General features: G+C 34.7%; 2 protein-coding genes across 5 annotated transcripts in view; both read left to right on the forward strand.

Moving 5' to 3' along the window:
- Positions 1-14,179, forward strand: part of LOC136822830 (uncharacterized) — a 94,146-nt gene extending 79,967 nt beyond the window's left edge. For 3 of the 4 annotated variants that reach the window (XM_067079141.1, XM_067079142.1, XM_067079143.1), the window contains one exon: positions 11,539-14,179. In XM_067079141.1, coding sequence (XP_066935242.1) covers positions 11,595-13,937 — 2,343 coding nt within the window. In that variant the 5' untranslated portion in view covers positions 11,539-11,594 and the 3' untranslated portion in view covers positions 13,938-14,179. Of the gene's footprint in view, positions 1-7,131; positions 7,318-11,538 lie in introns of those variants that run through there. The other variant, XM_067079144.1, reaches the window with a different exon arrangement.
- Positions 14,180-15,846: 1,667 nt separating this feature from the next.
- On the forward strand, positions 15,847-17,528 carry LOC136822931 (ankyrin repeat domain-containing protein 50-like). The gene has a single exon (XM_067079235.1). The coding sequence runs from the start codon at positions 15,918-15,920 to the stop codon at positions 17,337-17,339; it is 1,422 nt and encodes a 473-aa protein (XP_066935336.1). The 5' UTR covers positions 15,847-15,917; the 3' UTR covers positions 17,340-17,528.
- Positions 17,529-18,292: the final 764 nt, after the last annotated feature.

The following is an 18,292-nucleotide window of genomic DNA, read 5'->3' on the forward strand; positions in this document are numbered from 1 at the left end:
CACGTGGAAGAAAATGTCCAAATTCAAAGCTAAAATTTCCACGTTTTAAACGCAAGTGGAAGAAAGTGTCCAAATTCACAACAAAAATTTCCACGTTTTAAATGCACGTGGAAGATAATGTCAAGTTTACGACAAAATTGAAAGTTTTCCACATTTTAAACGCACAGGGAAGAAAACGTCCAAATTCACAACCAAAAGTTTTCCGCGTTTTAAACGCACGTGGAAGAAAATGTCAAGTTTATGACAAAAGTGAAAGTTTTCCACATTTTACACGCACAGGGGGAAGAAAATGTCCAAATTCACAGCAAAAATTTCCACATTTTAAACGCACATGGAAGAAAATGTCCAAATTCACAGCAAAAATTTCCATGTTTTAAACGCACGTGGAAGAAAATGTCCAAATTCACAGCAAAAATGTCCACGTTTTAAACGCACGTGGAGGAAAATGTCCAAATACATAGCCAAAATTTCCACATTTTAAACGCACGTGGAAGAAAATGTCTAAATTCACAGAAAAATTTACACGTTTTAAACGCACGTGGAAGAAAATGTCCAAATTCACAGCCAAAAATTTCCACGTTTTAAAACGCACGCGGAAGAAAATGTCCAAATTCGCAACCAAAAGTTTTCCACGTTTAAAATGCATTTTAAAATACCAAGGGAAATTTAATCATTAATCAGTAAATTCCGCTCCGGGTTTAAATTTTAACTTCAAAGCTAAAGCTAACCAGTTCTTATCCAACCACAACCATTTGGGTGCCGCATCTACTTACCATCCATCCATCTGACAACCATCATAAAAAAGTGAGTTCAAACTTTTTTGATGTAGCAAGTATATATTTAATTTTTCAAATAGACCTAGCATGGTCAGATTTATCCACAAATGTTGCGTCCTTGTTAGAATTTTGTGTAAATATACGGCCAAAATTGAGATAAGTTTGTTGTGAAAGTTGATAAAGTGTCCTGTTTTTCAAAAATTCAAGAGATTGTATTGCAGCTCTCATGCCAAACCAAACGAAGCATCAAATCCAGCAAAGAATAATAAAACTTCATCATCAACCATTTCTTGTAATAATCACACAAAAATCAAATCAATTCAACTCATTTAAGCATCATAAAAACCAAATAAAAATAGCAAAAGAGCAGTAGCAACCATAGGCATGTTTTCCGCTGACGTGTCTCAAAAGAAACCTACTCCGCCTCGGAAAAAGAACACTGTACTGTTTTCCCGCTCGGAGCTCGATTTAAAAAGAGACTTGGAAAAAAATCCAAAATGGCTTCCCCACGGCTCATAGAAAATTAGACTTTTAGTATATAGATTCCCATATACTCCCACCCACCCGTAAAGCATTTTTTTCTTGATAATTTACAACACCTTGATTTTTTTACATGTATATCTTAATCCATCAAACGGAAAAAAACTTTTCAAAAATTCGGAAGGAAAATCCATTTTTGGCTTTCTTTCGTCACCGACTTAATTATCTTTCGTGGTTTTCTTCGCGCCAACAGAAATATTTCGGAAATAAATTTCAAATTATCTTTGTTCTATATAAAAGACATAACTTGCTGGCTTCTCTTACGAATTGCTCGTTTGACTCAGTTTGTCAGGACACGCTAGGTATTTGTGTAAACTCTTTTCACTTTTTTTAAGATGGAAATTTCTTCTCTTAATGTCGGTGTGCCACACTTGATGTTAAACTCCTGGATGAAATGAATGTTTTTAGCTATTGTGGTTATAGTAATTCGGTTCTGTGAAGAGGCGGATTCGAGGGGGCTGAAAATTTATGACGGAGAGTTTACAATTCCTTATAAGGAGTATAGCTAAAAGAAACACTCTCAATCATAAATTTTGACCCCCCCAACACATAGTGTGCACCCCCCCCCCCTTTGCCGATTTGGGTCGAAAATTTTCAGGTGGGATTTGGGGTTTTCCAGGTTTTAGGTGGGAGAAACAAGTTAAGGTGGGAGTTAATTTCTTTAGGTGGGACTTTGGGTGTTTTGGAAAAAGTTAAAAGTAAAATTTCTTATTTTCCGATTTTATGATATATATTTTACGGTAAAGAAATTTTGTTTTGTTCCTCAAATTATATATATTTTTTGTTTTTAGCTGGGATCTGGGAGTCTGGGCTGAAGGTGGGAATTTTAGGATAAGGTGGGACCTGAATTTTCAGGTGGGACCTGGAACCCCCTTGCACACTATGCAACAGATCCACCATTGCTGAGACCTAGTGATTTTTTATTGTGAAAACTTTGCACTTATTGACCCAATGATATTCATTTTATGGAATTTTATAATGGTTGGATCACGAGATTTACGTTTGGCTACGTTTCGAGAGATTGTTCTCTCATCGTCTTCTCCCGTTCCCACTTTAGATTATTTTAACAAATCAAGATTCTCACTTTGTTCTCAAGTAAAGAAACAGTTTGTGATGATATCGTTCAGGTCTGACAAGTTACCGTTAACTGCGTATTGAAGCTCGTTTATGGTTTAGCCATTTAAAGTAGCGTCTTCGGTATTTGAAGAAATTAGCTCTAGTTTAGACGGCCGACGGCTCACATCGGCTCACATCGGCTCACATCGGCTGAATTGTATAGCTTAATTGAAAGGGATTTCAGGCTGGCGTTAAACAAATGAATGAGCAATGAACATTAAGTTCCAGTCTCAGATCGTGTTTTTGGGTGTATCTTAAAATGAGTCTAATTTAATGATCTTGAGAGTATTAACTATTCTCCGGTACTTAGTATAATTTTCCAAATATTTGGGTGTGATTTTGAAAAGGATTTTTCTAACTGTTGGTAAATTATTTGAGCAGGTTATATTGGTGAAGGTATGCAGTCAATACCAGTTATCAATAGAGGCGGTATTTTTCTTTTGTCAAAATGCTCTCATAGATAATTTTCGAACAACGACAACAAAACGGTAAACCTTTTTAAGTTATTACCCATGTAATTACAGGTCAATTTTCAATCTTTTTTGTTTAATCAAATTATATGAGAAATTTCTTATTCTTGTCTTCACTACACGTTGTTTATAAGAACAAACTATATAAGAACATAAGGCTTCCATGGCCAAAATATTAAGAACATGTTAAGAACATTTTAAGGCTTTGTGGACTCTAAAACTAAAAGATTCTCTTAGGAAAATAAGCAAAAAAGCTCAAAAAAAACGGTGAAAGCAAGAACATGCTAAGAAATTTTTTAGGCTTAAAAATCAAAAAGTTAAGAACATCCAAAGATTTCAAAAAATTTGGATATTCTCATAAAAAAACTTGTACCGAGTGAGGACATACAGTTTTTATCCCAATTATGTTTTTGTTGATCAGTCTCAGCTAGTGGTGGTTGGTATATGAGTGTGTCTTTTGAAGAGCCGTATGCAGTCACCTTCTTTCAATTTTTGTAAGAATTAAGTTTGGCTGAGCCTCGGTTGTTTTAGGCTATTTAAAGATTTCTTTTTTATGCTTACTTTGTGGACTTATTTAACAATCAGAATATTTTTTGGTAGTGATAGCGTAGTATTCTCATTATAGAAATCTTTCGATTGTTTTCACGGGGATGGGGTCAACTATCGGATCAATCCTATGAACTGAACGGATTATTGGAAGGAATTCGAACACGGAACTCTTGAGTTGCTGAGTTGACAATTTAGATCATTTGATCATTTTTTGATTTGATGTGCCAGAGCTTAAGACCATGATGGCTGGCTCCAAAGACTTAATTAAGCGCGCAACCATTAATCGGAAACAAAATACCTTAAGAGACTTACTAAAACAAGATTAAAATGGAGCATGCTTAGCTTATTAGCTTAGTTTAGAAATCCGGTTTTAAAGATTAGAATGTTAGGACAAGCTTTAAGTCTTTGCTATTTCTGATCGGTTCCACGGTTATCTTTCTGTGGTGGAACTTTTAAAAAATCGGGATTATTACGGCTTGTTTCGTTTGTATCTATAAGAGTAGTGTCCATATGCAGATGAAATTTTGCACATTAAATAACCTCACAACAAGTCAAAAGTAGAAAGAAGAAGCTTTTTTGATACATCCACCAGGTCATATAAGTTCCAAAGCACTTTTGTTTTTGAGAGATCCCTCTATCCCTTCATCATCCTTCTAAATCGGAATCAAGATAATTCCTGATTGGAAAGTGAGATTTTTAGAGTTTTTGCTCTTTTATGCTTTTTAAAGGATAAAAGAAAAAGGGAATATTTATTCTCAACCATTTTTTCAAAATTTTTAATGATATCATACTACTTTTAACGAAGTTAAAGTCACCCAATTATTTAGATATCGACTTCATTCTTATTTTATGAGATTCCCAAAAGATCAGACTTAAAAAGTGTCTTAGGATTTTATTTCTAACCGAGTTGTTTTTCCTCAATTTACAGATAACTGAAAAAATCACATTTAAATTTACTTTTTTATCGATATTTTTACAGAATTTAGGATTTAAAGAGTTAAAGTCAATTCCAAAAAAAATCCCAAGACTTTTTTTTAGATAGATCTATTGGGAACATAGTATCGAAATTATTTTTTCAAAATTCAAAAGCTATGGGTGACTTTAACTTCTTTAAAGTAGGTAAGGTTAAAATTCTTAAGATTTTGATTATATCCTGCCCAGTTTTTTAAATTCAGCTGAAACTTTTACCATTAGAAAGAGAATATTATTGGCTTTCAGAAAATATATACTTTTGATATATAAAAATTTGTTGTTCTAAAGATATGATCAATTAAAGAAAATGTGTCAAGAAAGGTGAACACATACCTTAAGCAAAAGGAATATTTGGAGTTTTTCCCAATCTCGTTCCTTTGCATCTCAGATTTTATTTACGCTAACTGAAGGACACCAGAGTATATCCTGGTGCTGAAGGTCTATCGCTATCAATAAGCATATTAAAACGCTGATAATACACACATGGAACGAGGCTGTTTTTTTTCTTATAATTATGATTCCGCATATTTTCAAAATGACACATTGTAAATTTTTTTACTTTCTCCTTACGGTTACACATAATGGCAAATGTCTTACTTGCTAAATGAAGACTTTGATCGGTTGATTTCCTGTTTCTTAGCCAAATGAATCGATTTTTAATTTCGACCTCATTACTTATTTGTAAACAAAAAAATTTGATGTTATATTGTCAATCTCTCAGTCAGCACCTTGGTATGTCTTGCGTTGGTATTTTTTGTTAAGGAGCGGTAATGTTGATCAACTAGGTAGCTAACCAAAAAGATGATTTTATGTAGACAAAGCTCGTGCATCTTAGGAATGGGGAGAAAATTGTTTTGACTTTTGTGTTTAAAAATCCGGTGTAAGCAAACGGTATGACCTGAAAAGTGGAGGGGCCAGAAATATAGTGCCTAAAGAGATGCACCCGGCTTGCACCGACGGGGAAAATTTCGATTTTGACCCCTAGTATGCCTTAAAATGGCCCTTTTTCAAACTGACTTTGCCTACAATGAAACTATTGAAAGTGTGAATCATAAAACATAACTTTTCATTTGAAAAACGTGGACTTTTGTCTGATAATCCTTTTAAATACTTCATCAAGTTATCAACTCGAAATTGTACAAATTTAAACAAACAAATGGCCCGTTTTTTGAGAGGCGATAAGCAAAATACCTCACACGCGACTATATTTAAAAAATGAAGGATAGCGATGTTTATTAGCTACTCATTACAAGTATATTTTCTTCTATCTGCCGAGATTGCTGGATGATATCAGAGCTTGTTCAAATTAAAAGAAAGAGACCTTGATTTATTATTTAGAACTTTAAGTTTCATGCTGCCCGTATGGACGCGACAATCATTAGCTAAATCTACTAAAGCTACTCATTAAACTTTAAAGCAATAAAATCTCCCATTCATCCCATTCACAGTTAGGGAATTTGCTGCAATAATAACAGTGCTTAACAAATAGGCGGTTATAATGCTTTTTATAAAGTTGCCAGCCCACCTTGTTGTTTAATGACGATTTGATTTCGTGATTCAGATTGATTACTTTCCGTCTTTGCATATGGTTTCAGATGTTTGATGGTGGTGGTTAATGGTGGTAAAGACTGAATAAGTCTTCAGGAGATAAGAATGCTTGAAATTTTATTACTGGGAGAAGTCTTTTTTCATATTCCTCCGAGCAGATTCTACAACTCCGCGCCTGGCACGCATGCACTGACCTGGGTTCCCTAAGAGAATCTGCACAGGTTTGTGCACCGCTTTTTCTAGATTTTGGATGAATATTATTAAATGAGGTTTTGAGCGTGGTGATTGGCTGAAGCATTCATAAACATAAACATTAATGTCGCTTTCGCTTTTGTTTTCAAGCAAAAGGCAACGCGGTTTTAAATGTTTGGGTGAACAACCAGGTCAGATCGTCACATTCGTTTCATCCCCTTTAGAGCAGAGCGTGGTGTGCGCAGAATGGATGATTTGTAATGAGATTACAGCTCAGTCTCCATAGCTCAAACACATAATAAATTGCTTTTGTAGTACTCAGATCATTATTCTATAGTAAAAAAAATTCAGCTAAACAAAACACCCATAGTATTTTTTTTTTGATAATTTTTATCATGAAATACTGGCTCATCGGCCAAACATTTCACAAAGACCGGGTAAAAATATTTGAAGAGTAATTCGGAAATTCGGCCTTTCAATACTGGAATACCGGTCATTTTTCCGTCAAATACCGGAATACTGTTCAATACCGGATTTTCGAAACCCCATCCCCCGCTATATAATTTAAGTTTTATGTTTTTAAGATTTTATAGCCATTACATGCGTGCTTTCTCTAAACTAATTATTTGATTTTTAAAGGAGAATCTGTGAATTGATGATGACTTCAAGTCACACGCAGCGCTTCGTTACATATGATTTAATTTGTTTATTAGATTTGATTTATAAAGTCAATTAATTAATTATTCATTATTTTGAAATGTGTGTATCATACATGGTGCGAATTTTTCTACTTTAGTCATGTTCTGACAAACGACTTTTTTTCGGGACACCCTGTAGAGAACCATTTTCAGATATGAATACATATGTGACCTTCTTTGTTACATTTCTCTGACATGTTAAAGGCATTAAATGTCCATTGGGAGATTCTATGAATTCAGATAACATTATTTTCGCATAATTAGAAAGGATATTTGATGGAAGGAGGATTTTCAAGCGATCACGTGTAATCTCTTTTACTCGAACACGTGCACGGGGAACATAAATTTGTTCAATTTAAGGAAATTTCGAGTTACGGAATAAGGTTTATGAGACATTGTTTACTGGAGGGACGAGAAAAGTTGTTCGAGTTAAGGAGGCACAATCATGGACAAAAGGTTTGTAGACTTCTGCAATATTTGCAAAATACTTCATTATCGATCAAAAACAAGTTCCCAAGAGGTTCTGGGTGCTTTCCAAACCCATCCAAAGCTGTTAAGTCTTTCAAAGTCACTCACCGCAGTCTAACCACAAGGGCTTGATTAACTGGCTTACACCAGTATCAAAACGCTGATTTTTTGCTTGTGGTTCCCTCAAAAGTAATTCAAAAGCAATGCCACTTCAAAAGTGTTTTTCTTAACTTCCCTCCCCTTTCAGACACATTGAAGAGTCCTTTTGCTCTATTTCTCATCATTTTCCCCTGAAATTTCATTTGTCTACAACCTTTTGTCCATGATTACATTCAAGTTTCGAGTTAAAGAGACTCCACTATGTGTAGCTCACTTCACAACTAACTGACTCTGTCCGATAATGAAAGGGTGTCCATTACACCAAAATGAGATATTTTAGACTTAACATTCGATTTTAACTACTTTGACCATTAAATTGCTTGAAACTCAGTAATTGCAGACTCGAAATTGTTCTAAAATTGTTCATATTTTTCGACGATTTCGAGCCTCACTGCTCTTCTTAAATTGTATGTGATACCAGGTTGTTCTTCCGAAAAATTTTAATTTTCATCTACTATTACATCTATTGTAGTTATTGCATTGAAATATGTTATATCCATTGAATGTACGGACATGAGAAATTCGTTTTAATCTAGATCGATGTCTTTTCAATAATTTGATTTTGTTGCAAGTGGTGTATACTGTAAAAATGTTAGCGATTACTCAAGCCATCTTTAAATGTCATCTAACTGATGACCCTTAATCTGTCTGCTTTCTAAGACAACGTGAGAGTTTGATTAATATAGATTAACAGTAGTTGGTATGTGTGCATATACGTTTGTACATAAGAACAAATAAATTTTTGAGGCCTTAAAATGTTCGAATCTTGTGAGTATTTAATGTGCAGTTTTACGAATGAATTGGGTGTTTTTTAGGAGTCCTCAGGCAGCGTAACATCGAGTTTAAAGCCTGAAGAGCTAAAGAGGAATCTTCAACCTTTACCAAGTAAGAAAAAGTGAAACCTTAAGATCTACACTGCATTTAGAATAACAGTGACTATAAGAATTAGCAGGATAATATAAAAATAGGCGGACACTGTCCCAACATGAAATATGTGTCTGATATGAAACGGCAACACTTATGTAAAAATAAAACCTTTAACGTTTGCTATAGCGTTGGCTATGTTAAGTAATTTCCGTATTATGGAAGCAAATTACTTGGATAATAGTTGAAACTATGTAACTTAGAAAAAGGCTGAAATAAGACTATCTGTCAGTTTGGTTTAGACTGGAAGTAGGAGTGGGCTATAAATGGGGTAAATTTCAGTTTTTTGCCTGTGCATGTCAAACTAAATTTTTTTGGGTTCTTTATTCTATATCTAGGCAGGATCAAAAAAAAATTTCAAAAAAAAAAGTTTCAAAAAAAAATGGGAAGCCTTTTTGTACAGGGGTGTATAAAACACGACTTCTGAATTTTAATTAATTTTCAACATAATCTTTGATGTTTACTTTTTTGTTCATCCATACATGTACATGACGATACAGTAGCAAATCAGATGAGTGACTCGCTGATATTGAATCTCCTGTCTCACTGGAAGTAAAATATCAATTAGTGCTTTTCAACCTCCATGTGAATAGATAGGAGAATTGCTTGCATGTACCGTGAGTATCACAGCGTATGACTTAATTTAATTTTGATTTAATTTTTGATTTACAATAATATATTTCCCAGGTCTATCGACCTCTATGAAATAATCATGCTTAATATTTTACAATTTATAGAGATCTTTTTCCCATTCTGTGAGCATTTTTTTTAATAAGACAGTCGGGAACACTTTATATGGAAAAGGCAACTATTGCCTTAACGGGAAATATTTTCCAAACGGAAAGGTGGGAAACTTCCCGAAATGGCTAGACTTTCCCAAATCGGGAAGTTCACCAGTTTCCCGATCGGGAAAGTGGCCTCTGAGAACTCCGGAAATGCCTGTGGAAAGTTAAAAACTTGTCCCTCTTGTAAAGGAGGGAAAATAAATAATATTCACCAGGTAGTTTAGAAATCCACCGGGTAATCGCTTCTTAATTCTACTTTCCCCATTCCCATTTAAACACTTCCCTATTTGGAAACTTTTTCTCGATCGGGAAACAAAAATCTGCTTTGTTTACAAAAATTCTATTTCCCGTTTGGGAACGATGAAAAGTTCTTGACCAAAACGGGAAACAGAAAAGTGATGAAATTTTCAATCTAATGGAAACAGTTTCCTTTTCGGGTTATTTTCGCCTTCCCGTTCGGGAAATACTTCCCGTCAAGGCAATAGTTGCCTTTTTCATGTAGTGGTACCGACTGTAAGAGGCTTCATTTCCCATCCAGGAGTCTCGATGATCTGAACAAAATAAACAAAGGTTTATACAGTACTGTATACTAAAAGCAAGTAATGATATAAAAAAGTATTTTCATTATAAATCCTAATTAAAGTTTCACAAAAAAATAAGGGAATGGTATAATTTATGTTTGAAGTTTTTTTCCTTTCTTCGGAGGGTGTTTTTTTTTTGCGTATTCCGAATTCTGTTTGAATGAAGGACCGCCTAATAGACCAGCAATAGAAGTATACTGTGATTACATAAATACTCTAATGTTTTAACTGTTTTGTTTTCATGCTAGCTGTCTGAAAGATCACGGCAGTTCTATATCCTACCCAGTGAGATTGTAAAAAAAGGCCCTCCCCAAGAACTACGATTTTGACTTTAGTTGTATAATTATATCACACAAACATATCAGTCAAATTTAAATGCAAGTTTATAAAGAACTAATTCACTGTTTCTGATGGTTTTTTTTTTTGAAATGTTTATTGCATTTTCTATATTTTCATCTTCATTTGATCCAAAAATTGTTATATTTTTGATAAGGAGAAACTCTAAAAATGAGCATTCATTTCAAGCATATTTTTCATCATTTCCTAAAAAGAAACAAAAAGGCAAAAAGATGAATCAATTGTAGATAACAATTTTATTAATTGTTATTTCATTGTTCTCTGTAGGCGTGTGAAAGTATTTATGAAATTTTTATTAACAAGTGATTTTACTATTATTATTATTTTGTGTTTATGGCTTTTGTTCTTTCTGAAACGTGATAAATGAAGAAGAAAACAAAGAGACTCTCGCAGTGCAATCTAGAACACATGTTTTAAGGGGCTTTTGTTTTCAGTCTTTTTCTTGCTTTGATTTTTCGTTTTCTTTTTTTTTTTTCCACTCTCGAGATTTTTAACATGTTTCAATATCGAATTTCAATCAGAGATCGACTTAAGTCGGTTTAAGTTTGTTAAGGCCGTGTTTATTGATTGATTGATTAATTAAGATTTATCGATAGGAAAGAAAGAAAAAACGAAAAATATTTGAAACCTGTCTTTTTTTACCTTGTCGAATTTGATGGATTGTATTATTAGACTTGGAGACTTTTAAGGACGAAAATCTTAAATCTGAGAAAACATTCAAAATTGCATTTGAATATCTTTCTAAGAAAACTTTGTGTTCATCGGGTTTATTCGATTTTTCCTTCGATAGAAACGAGACAGCTATTTAGAAATAAAGGGATAACCTAAGGGATATGTTGGATTCAAACAGAAATTTATATATTTATAAGACCCCTGTTCTAACGATTTAAGTCAATTTTATGTGAAAAGGATAACTGAAAAATAAAACTGAAGATTTGGGATGAGATTATAGAAGCTTAAGATGATAAAATTGATTGGTTTTTTGTGTCCTTTCTTCTATTATTTTCAATATTTCTTTCGGGGGATTTATATATTCCTTGTTTTAAGTTTAGGGGTGATGAAAATAGGCTAAAGAATAAGGAAGAGATGATATCTTCATTTTTCTTAACTTTTGAGGAACTGAGTCATTCTTGGTTTGGAAGAAGGTCGATGATAACGACTCCTGTATAGCCTACGGTCTATGAATATGTTCAAAGTAAAACTTTGGAATTCTTTATCGGAGGTGGGAAAAGTCATGGAAATTCCCCGAACCTTTTCCTCATTTATGAAGATGTGTACTGATCTTACAAAAAGCAATTCAAAATATTTTTTTCCCGTGTTTCTCAATTTTTATTACTGTCAATCTTGCGTTAATGGTTTGCTTGGTAATCAGAAATTTAATGGTATTCCTTATTTCGTTTCAGCACAATAAAAGAACATAGAAACAACAGCAAGGACAGCAAAAATAGCCCCATGCGCAATGAGTATCATATCATCAACGAGTAGCCCTCCTATGGAACTCAGCATGAATCCAGACGACTTAGTATGGAAAAACACAGAGTACAAACTCAAATTCATTTTAGACAATCCAAACTTCGAGTTACCACAAGTAGTTCGTATTCATCAAGGTCACATGATCGATGAAGATGATGCGCTAGCTAGCGGACAAATTCTCACCATTCACGGGAAAAAGAAGATTGAGAATGTCACAGGTCAAGATATTTACGGTCGCGAATTGAATATTCCGCTATCGTGTCCATTTAAGTTACGTGTTATCGCCATGACGTCACCCCGTACTTTTAAAGACATTCGTGAACTTTGTTACTGTGAATCACCACCAAGTTTCGTGACACTGCAACAAGACGCTTTAGGTTGTGACGATATTGAATTGACAGCAGACACGATATTAGAGCTTAAAGATAAAGTCATGACTGGCGATGGTGATATCGCGGGACTGAATTGTCGAGTCGACGATCAAAACGATAACGACGGTCGTACGATCACTCTCCCGATGCATTTTGTGGGAAGCTTCACAGAGACATTTTCATACCAGCAACTTCATAAGCGTTACATTGTTGCAGATTTGATTAAAGAATTTAAATTACCAATCAATGTACAATTTTTGAGTAATACAGAGAAAAACTCATCTTATGGGCCACATTTGGGACTTTTAACCCTTGAACGTAAACGAGCTATGAACTCTATACTGGCCACAACAATCATTGACAATGTGAGACATGCATTGACATTCTCAGCTGAGCTACCAGTCACTATTCAAGTTGCTACTGGAATTAAGAAGAGTCCTTATCGTTACCCGAACAGTCAATCACAAGTTGATTTAAAGAAATTTGATTATTGTAGCCCATCAGATCCTTATTCAGGAGTCACTTTACAGACTTTTGATGATTTGCGTACTCCAATGATTCCCAGACGCGGATCTGCACCTAGAATGTACAACCGAACAAGAAGCTCCACAGATGCTTCTTCAAGATATAGTTCAACCACATCAGTACCAGAGCTACCCAAGAAGACACAATCAACCTCGACAATTGTTAAAAATCGTAACAAGAGCTTAGATCTTGGAAAGAATTTTGAGAACTTTTTCAAATTTAAAGGACTTAGAAAATCAATGTCGAGTAAAATTGGGAAAGATAAGAATGGGCGAAACAAACAGAAAAGTCAAGACGAATTAGATGAAACTCGCTCGTTCATTCAGAGTGACGATGGTCATTCGACTACCGATCTGCTATCGATCGCACCGACCTCAAACGGGAGTGACAGTATTGGGAATGAGTCTTTCTCCCGAATCACCGAATGTATGGAAGCCATGACAATGTCTATTGACCAAACGATGACTCCCGGTCGCCGACGAAGACACAGTCGCAAGGGAAGTGGCGACTCGGGGATTTGTCTATCAGGACGTAAACATCCACGCTCCCGATCTTTATCTAGATCCAGATCCCGAATGTCGCCCGATGCACCGTCAAGCAATCCAAGTGATACGATTGATACGTTTTCTGAATGGAGTTTACCGATGAATTTGAAGGATTCACCGTCATCGGGAAGAAAAACTTATTCTTCTCAAGGTGGATCAAGCTCTAGTTACTTATGGGGTGTTGACTCAAATCTGATTAGCACAGAACAAGAAAACCAACCGGCAACCGATGACTATCAAACAGACTTTTTAACTAACCAAAATACAATCAACATGATGAATTTTCATAACACTGAAAAAGATAAGTCTAACGAAGTAGAGAACAATAAGACAACAAATCAAGATTTATCACCTTTAACTTCAAGACAGTTAGAGAGTATTAACGAAATACGACAATTAAACGAAGATGGCGTCTGTCGCATATTAGAGACATTGAACTTTTACGACTTCAAAGATATATTCACACAAAATCAAATCAACGGTGAACTTTTATTAGACCTTGAGATTGACGATTTGGTCAATGATCTTAAATTATCATTATTTCAAGCCAAGAAAATTGTGAAATATATAAAAGGTTGGCGCCCGCAATCTGAAGACAGACAAATTACTGAAGCCTCCCGAAGGAATAGTCTAAACCCAAGAGACTGGTCGGAAAATGACGTTCTCTTACACATGACCACTATTAACTTAATTGATTTCGGAAATTTCTGTATCAAGAATCAAGTCAATGGAGATTTATTATTGGATATCTTAGACAAAGAAACATTAAATTCACTTAAAAATGATCATAAAGTGAAAATCTCAAATTTGGAATCAAAGAAACTTTTGAATTTCGTCGTTAAGGGGTGGAGACCTGATGTGTCACCCAAAAAATCGGCACTATTGTAAAAAAAAAAACAATGTAATTTATTCCGTAACATTTATAAACAAACGGGTCAGCAATAAACTGAAACGAACTACTGGTGGAAAATATCTAAATAAAGTATTTTAGCATAAATTAGAAATATGGTAAAAAAGTGATGTATGAAAATATCTTATTTATTTTAAAATGTATTTTAACATAAAAACCTATATAATCTTGTAACTTGTAAAAAATAGTCATAAAAAGACGAAACTTTAAGTAAAAGTGATATATCAAAGTTCGTAACGTTCATTGGGGATCAACCTTTGTTTTCTCTCATACCAGATAGAATGTAAAAACCCGGGGGTACTTAGGCAAAATTAGCTAAAATTGGGAAAATTCGTACCCGACGTCCCCGTCGGCCGTTAAGGTCAGTGCCCCCAGTCCCGGGTGTAAAAACAACAATTTCATAATCTTTTGATATGAGTCAAAAGCCTAGTCCTATCCAGTTATTGAAATTAAAGATTTGTGACGTCATCATTTGACATCAACCTACTTTTTCCTTAATTTCTCAAAAAAGGCAAAAAATCAATTCAATTACATAATTTTTTATAAGAATGGTGTTTTTCCATCTCATCATGGACATTGTTATCTTTTTGGGGAAAATTTCACTATTTTTTTCATAAGAACCAGCAAATCTTGTTGAGGCTCGGCTGTTCTTATTTTTTTAAAGTTTTTTTAGACTTTTCTAGGGCTTGATACCTATTTTCACCGATTTGACCCTTAATTTGCCCAACATTTCGCTATTCCAGGCTGAGGGTTATCCACAAGTTGTCTTTTTTTTGGCATTTTTGAACCTCATTGTTCTAACAAAGAGTGTGTCCAATGTCAATAGGAATAATCGAGCCTTAATAGGACTGAGATTTGATTTCCTGACTTTTCCAACTCTTACAGGGACTGATTGGTTCCAAAAAGGCACCCTTCAGGGCGGCACATACCATTACCGTCACTTGAATCGCCCCGACCCTGAAACTCGCAATCACCTAGATACTTGTCTCGGATTCATTCTTAAAATTTTATCTTTCTTGAATCTAAAATTTCATCATTCATTTTTTTAGTTTTCCAATTGATTCACCATTCAACTCTGAATCCAAATCGTAAATTTTTTTTAATAGAATGAATGGAACGATTCAGTCTAGTGGAAGGCTATAAGAGAAAATCTATTCAGTATATCTAGAGCAATAGGTTAATCCTTCACCTGAGGAAAAGAAATATCATATGTGGAATATTTTTATATTGAATTTCGTCATGATATTTAGTGTACGCAGAATTAGAACAATTTGATCAAGGAAAGATGTTTTAATTTCAGAAAATTCGTCAAGTTTGACCTCCGTAAAATTTTACTTGTTCTTGTTGTTTGACCTGCAGTCTTGTAGAGGTCTGCGACTCACACTACTTGATGATTTGATACCGCGAGACTTACAGTCCGAAAGTCAACAAAGATTCTTGTTTAGACAAAAATGGGTAATAGATATGGGCGGACGAAGGGTCATTTTTCACATACTATAGTCTCACTAAGGGTTACAAAAATATTTTAGATTAGTCTCTCTTTAGCCCCTTTAGATTTAGTCCCTAAGATCTTAGGAAAACGAAGGAAAATCTTCAAAAAAAACTAATCATTCTAATTACTCTAAGGGTGGCGAGTTCCCATCCACGCATACCCCTCATCTGCAGCCTTTAGTAGAATAATTGAATAATATTTTATCAATAAAAGATAAAGCTTTTGTCCTCGATAAAAGATGTGGACTTTTCTTAACGTAATAAGCTGAAGATCTAAAGAATGAGTATGGTATTGATTTGATAGAATCTAATTTTAGGTATTTAGATTTTGGTCGTGAAATCTTCTGGCATTAAAGTACTCGTTGAAGAACTTTCAAAATATATTTTCAGCTTACACGAAAACCAATGAAATCGACCCTAGTGTACGTCATATCCTAACCAGCTAACCAGACGGTAAAAGGTACATCATGTTGAAAACTGACATATTTAAAATTGTCGAATCACGAAACCTGAAAAATCTACGAACTTTTCTTAGCAAGAAACCTGATGCGATCCACAAAACCAAAAACGGCAATGCTCCTCTTCACCTTGCTGCTCAAATGGAGTACAGTGATGTCATGGAAGTCTTAATTCAAAATGGCGCCAATGTAAACAAACAGAACTCAATCGGTCGAACGGCATTACATATCTCTTGCGCTCAAGGACACTATGATGGAGTGCTAGTGCTGCGAGACCATGATGCAGATCCCTCCATCGCATGTATTTTGGGAGATAACGCATTACACGAGGCATCTAAAAATGGAAACATTCGAATTATGAAGTTTTTATTTAACGCTGATTTCAATATTAACACGCAAAATAAGCAAAATTGGAGTGCTCTTCATAAAGCAGCTTTTGCTAGAAAGCATGATGCCGTCGACGTTCTAATACAAGAGGGGATCGACCCATTCTTAAAAACAAGCAAAGATAAAACAGCATATCAAATAGCCATGGAGCTAACTTACTTCGATATGGCTATTGAAATTGAAAAATATGAGAACAGATTATTGAGAGAGAAATCCTTGAAAGCAAACGAATGTGATACTCCGTCAAAGAATTCTATCGATATTGCAAAGATTTTTGATGACGGTAAAAATAATTTAACTAACATGTTTCGTTTTAAAAATCAACCTGACAATACGAGAGAAACGGAACAATCACATGTGCCAGCAGATCACACTACAAATGAAAATGATACGGACGTGCAACAACAGCCTAAGGAAAATATTTTTAAAACAACAACTGAAAGGCTAAAGGTTTTATTTACTATACCTAAACCTAATACAGATTCTGGCAAAAATAATTCCCAAGAGACTACAAACGTATCTGAAGAAGGAGCTAATGAAACTGCTGCGGCAGAACAAGAAAATGAAGCTCGGCCTTCAGACCATAAAGAAGAAGAGAGTGATGTAGCTAGTGCAACAAATGAACAAAACGTGGAAGAATGTGAACCAGTAGCAAAAGCAAACTCCAAAAAGTCGAAATCTTCCAAATTAAAACTTTTTAAAAAGTCAAAATTCTTTAAAACAGGCTCCAAAGGTAAAAATAAAAGCAAGGCAGCACCTAGTTCGACATCTAAGGTCGGGGACTTAGAAGAAGAGAGTGGGGAGAGTGATGAAGAAGGTTGGAAGCAGGATGAAGACCATGAATGTCCAGTCTGTTTCGAGATACCTCTACCCCCTATACATATCTACCAATGTATGAACGGACATTTATATTGTGGAAACTGTATGGACATGCCAAATATGTTTAATTGCCCTCAGTGTGGAATCGATATAGCTTCCGTTCGAATGAGGAATCGATACGCTGAAGAAAATATACAACGGTTGTACAGTGCGAAAGACAAATAGTAGTTTTAAAAAGACCAAGAACTTTAAGCCGAAAATGCCTACCCAAAAACCTCTGATGAACAGTACTTTTAAATTTTTTTTTTGGAGTAATCTGTTTATACGGGAAGCGACTATGACATAATTACCCCTACATTAAAATATTTGTAGATTATTTCTTCAAATGAAAAAGAGAAAAATTAAATATTCGTACTCGGTTCAGACAGTTTTTTGGTTGTTTTTTCCGTCCAAGAATCGTGAATTGAAATTGAACTTGGTATAGCCATAATACAATCATGTTGAAATCTGATGAGTTACATCTAAAAGAGAGACGTGATACATGAGAGCTCCCGTAACCAAAGCGAATTTTAAGACTGGGGTTAGTTGTTTTCTTTTTGTGAGTAGACGAGCAGTGTCTGAGCCAAAAATTAAAAAAATGACTTCCAGAGAAAAGCGAGAATTATTGACATTTTTTGCAAAATCTTGTTCCAATTTTTTGTATTCTTTGAGAGGTAAAACTTTGATATTCATGATTTTGGGTCTTTAAAAAAAGATAGTTGTTCTTTTGCCACCGCAGGGAGCCTAAAGCGACCGAGGATGGCATTCATAGCTTCACGCCTAAGGATAGTGTTAGACAAATAGTTAATTTGAACAAATAATTGTTTGTCACTCTTCTTATACCGGTTAAATGGTTTTAACTGGTTAAATGGTAGCCTGGTAATAAGTTTGTCTTTTTCTTATCCCTAGAGAATTAATGAATCTAGGAAATTTCCTTTTTTGGGAAATTTCCTTTGTTATACCACAAGTAGTTATTAAGCGCTCCGCGTAGGTTAAACAATCGTGTACATTAGTAAAATCACATATGAGAGCAGTAACACCTTAGATACACGGTTTTTATAGAAAACCAATAAGTTATGGCTCTGGCTGGGCAGCTCTGAATTTTATGAGTTTTTCGAACTAGAATGTTCTTGACATAT

Source organism: Clytia hemisphaerica, unplaced genomic scaffold (assembly GCF_902728285.1).
Source record: "Clytia hemisphaerica strain Z4C2 unplaced genomic scaffold, Clytia hemisphaerica genome assembly, whole genome shotgun sequence".
NCBI classification, from domain to species: Eukaryota; Metazoa; Cnidaria; class Hydrozoa; order Leptothecata; family Clytiidae; genus Clytia; species Clytia hemisphaerica.

Bases quoted from the DNA above. Each gene is read 5' to 3' on its own strand.
- LOC136822931 (XM_067079235.1), top strand. From the start codon at position 15,918: ATGTTGAAAACTGACATATTTAAAATTGTCGAATCACGAAACCTGAAA.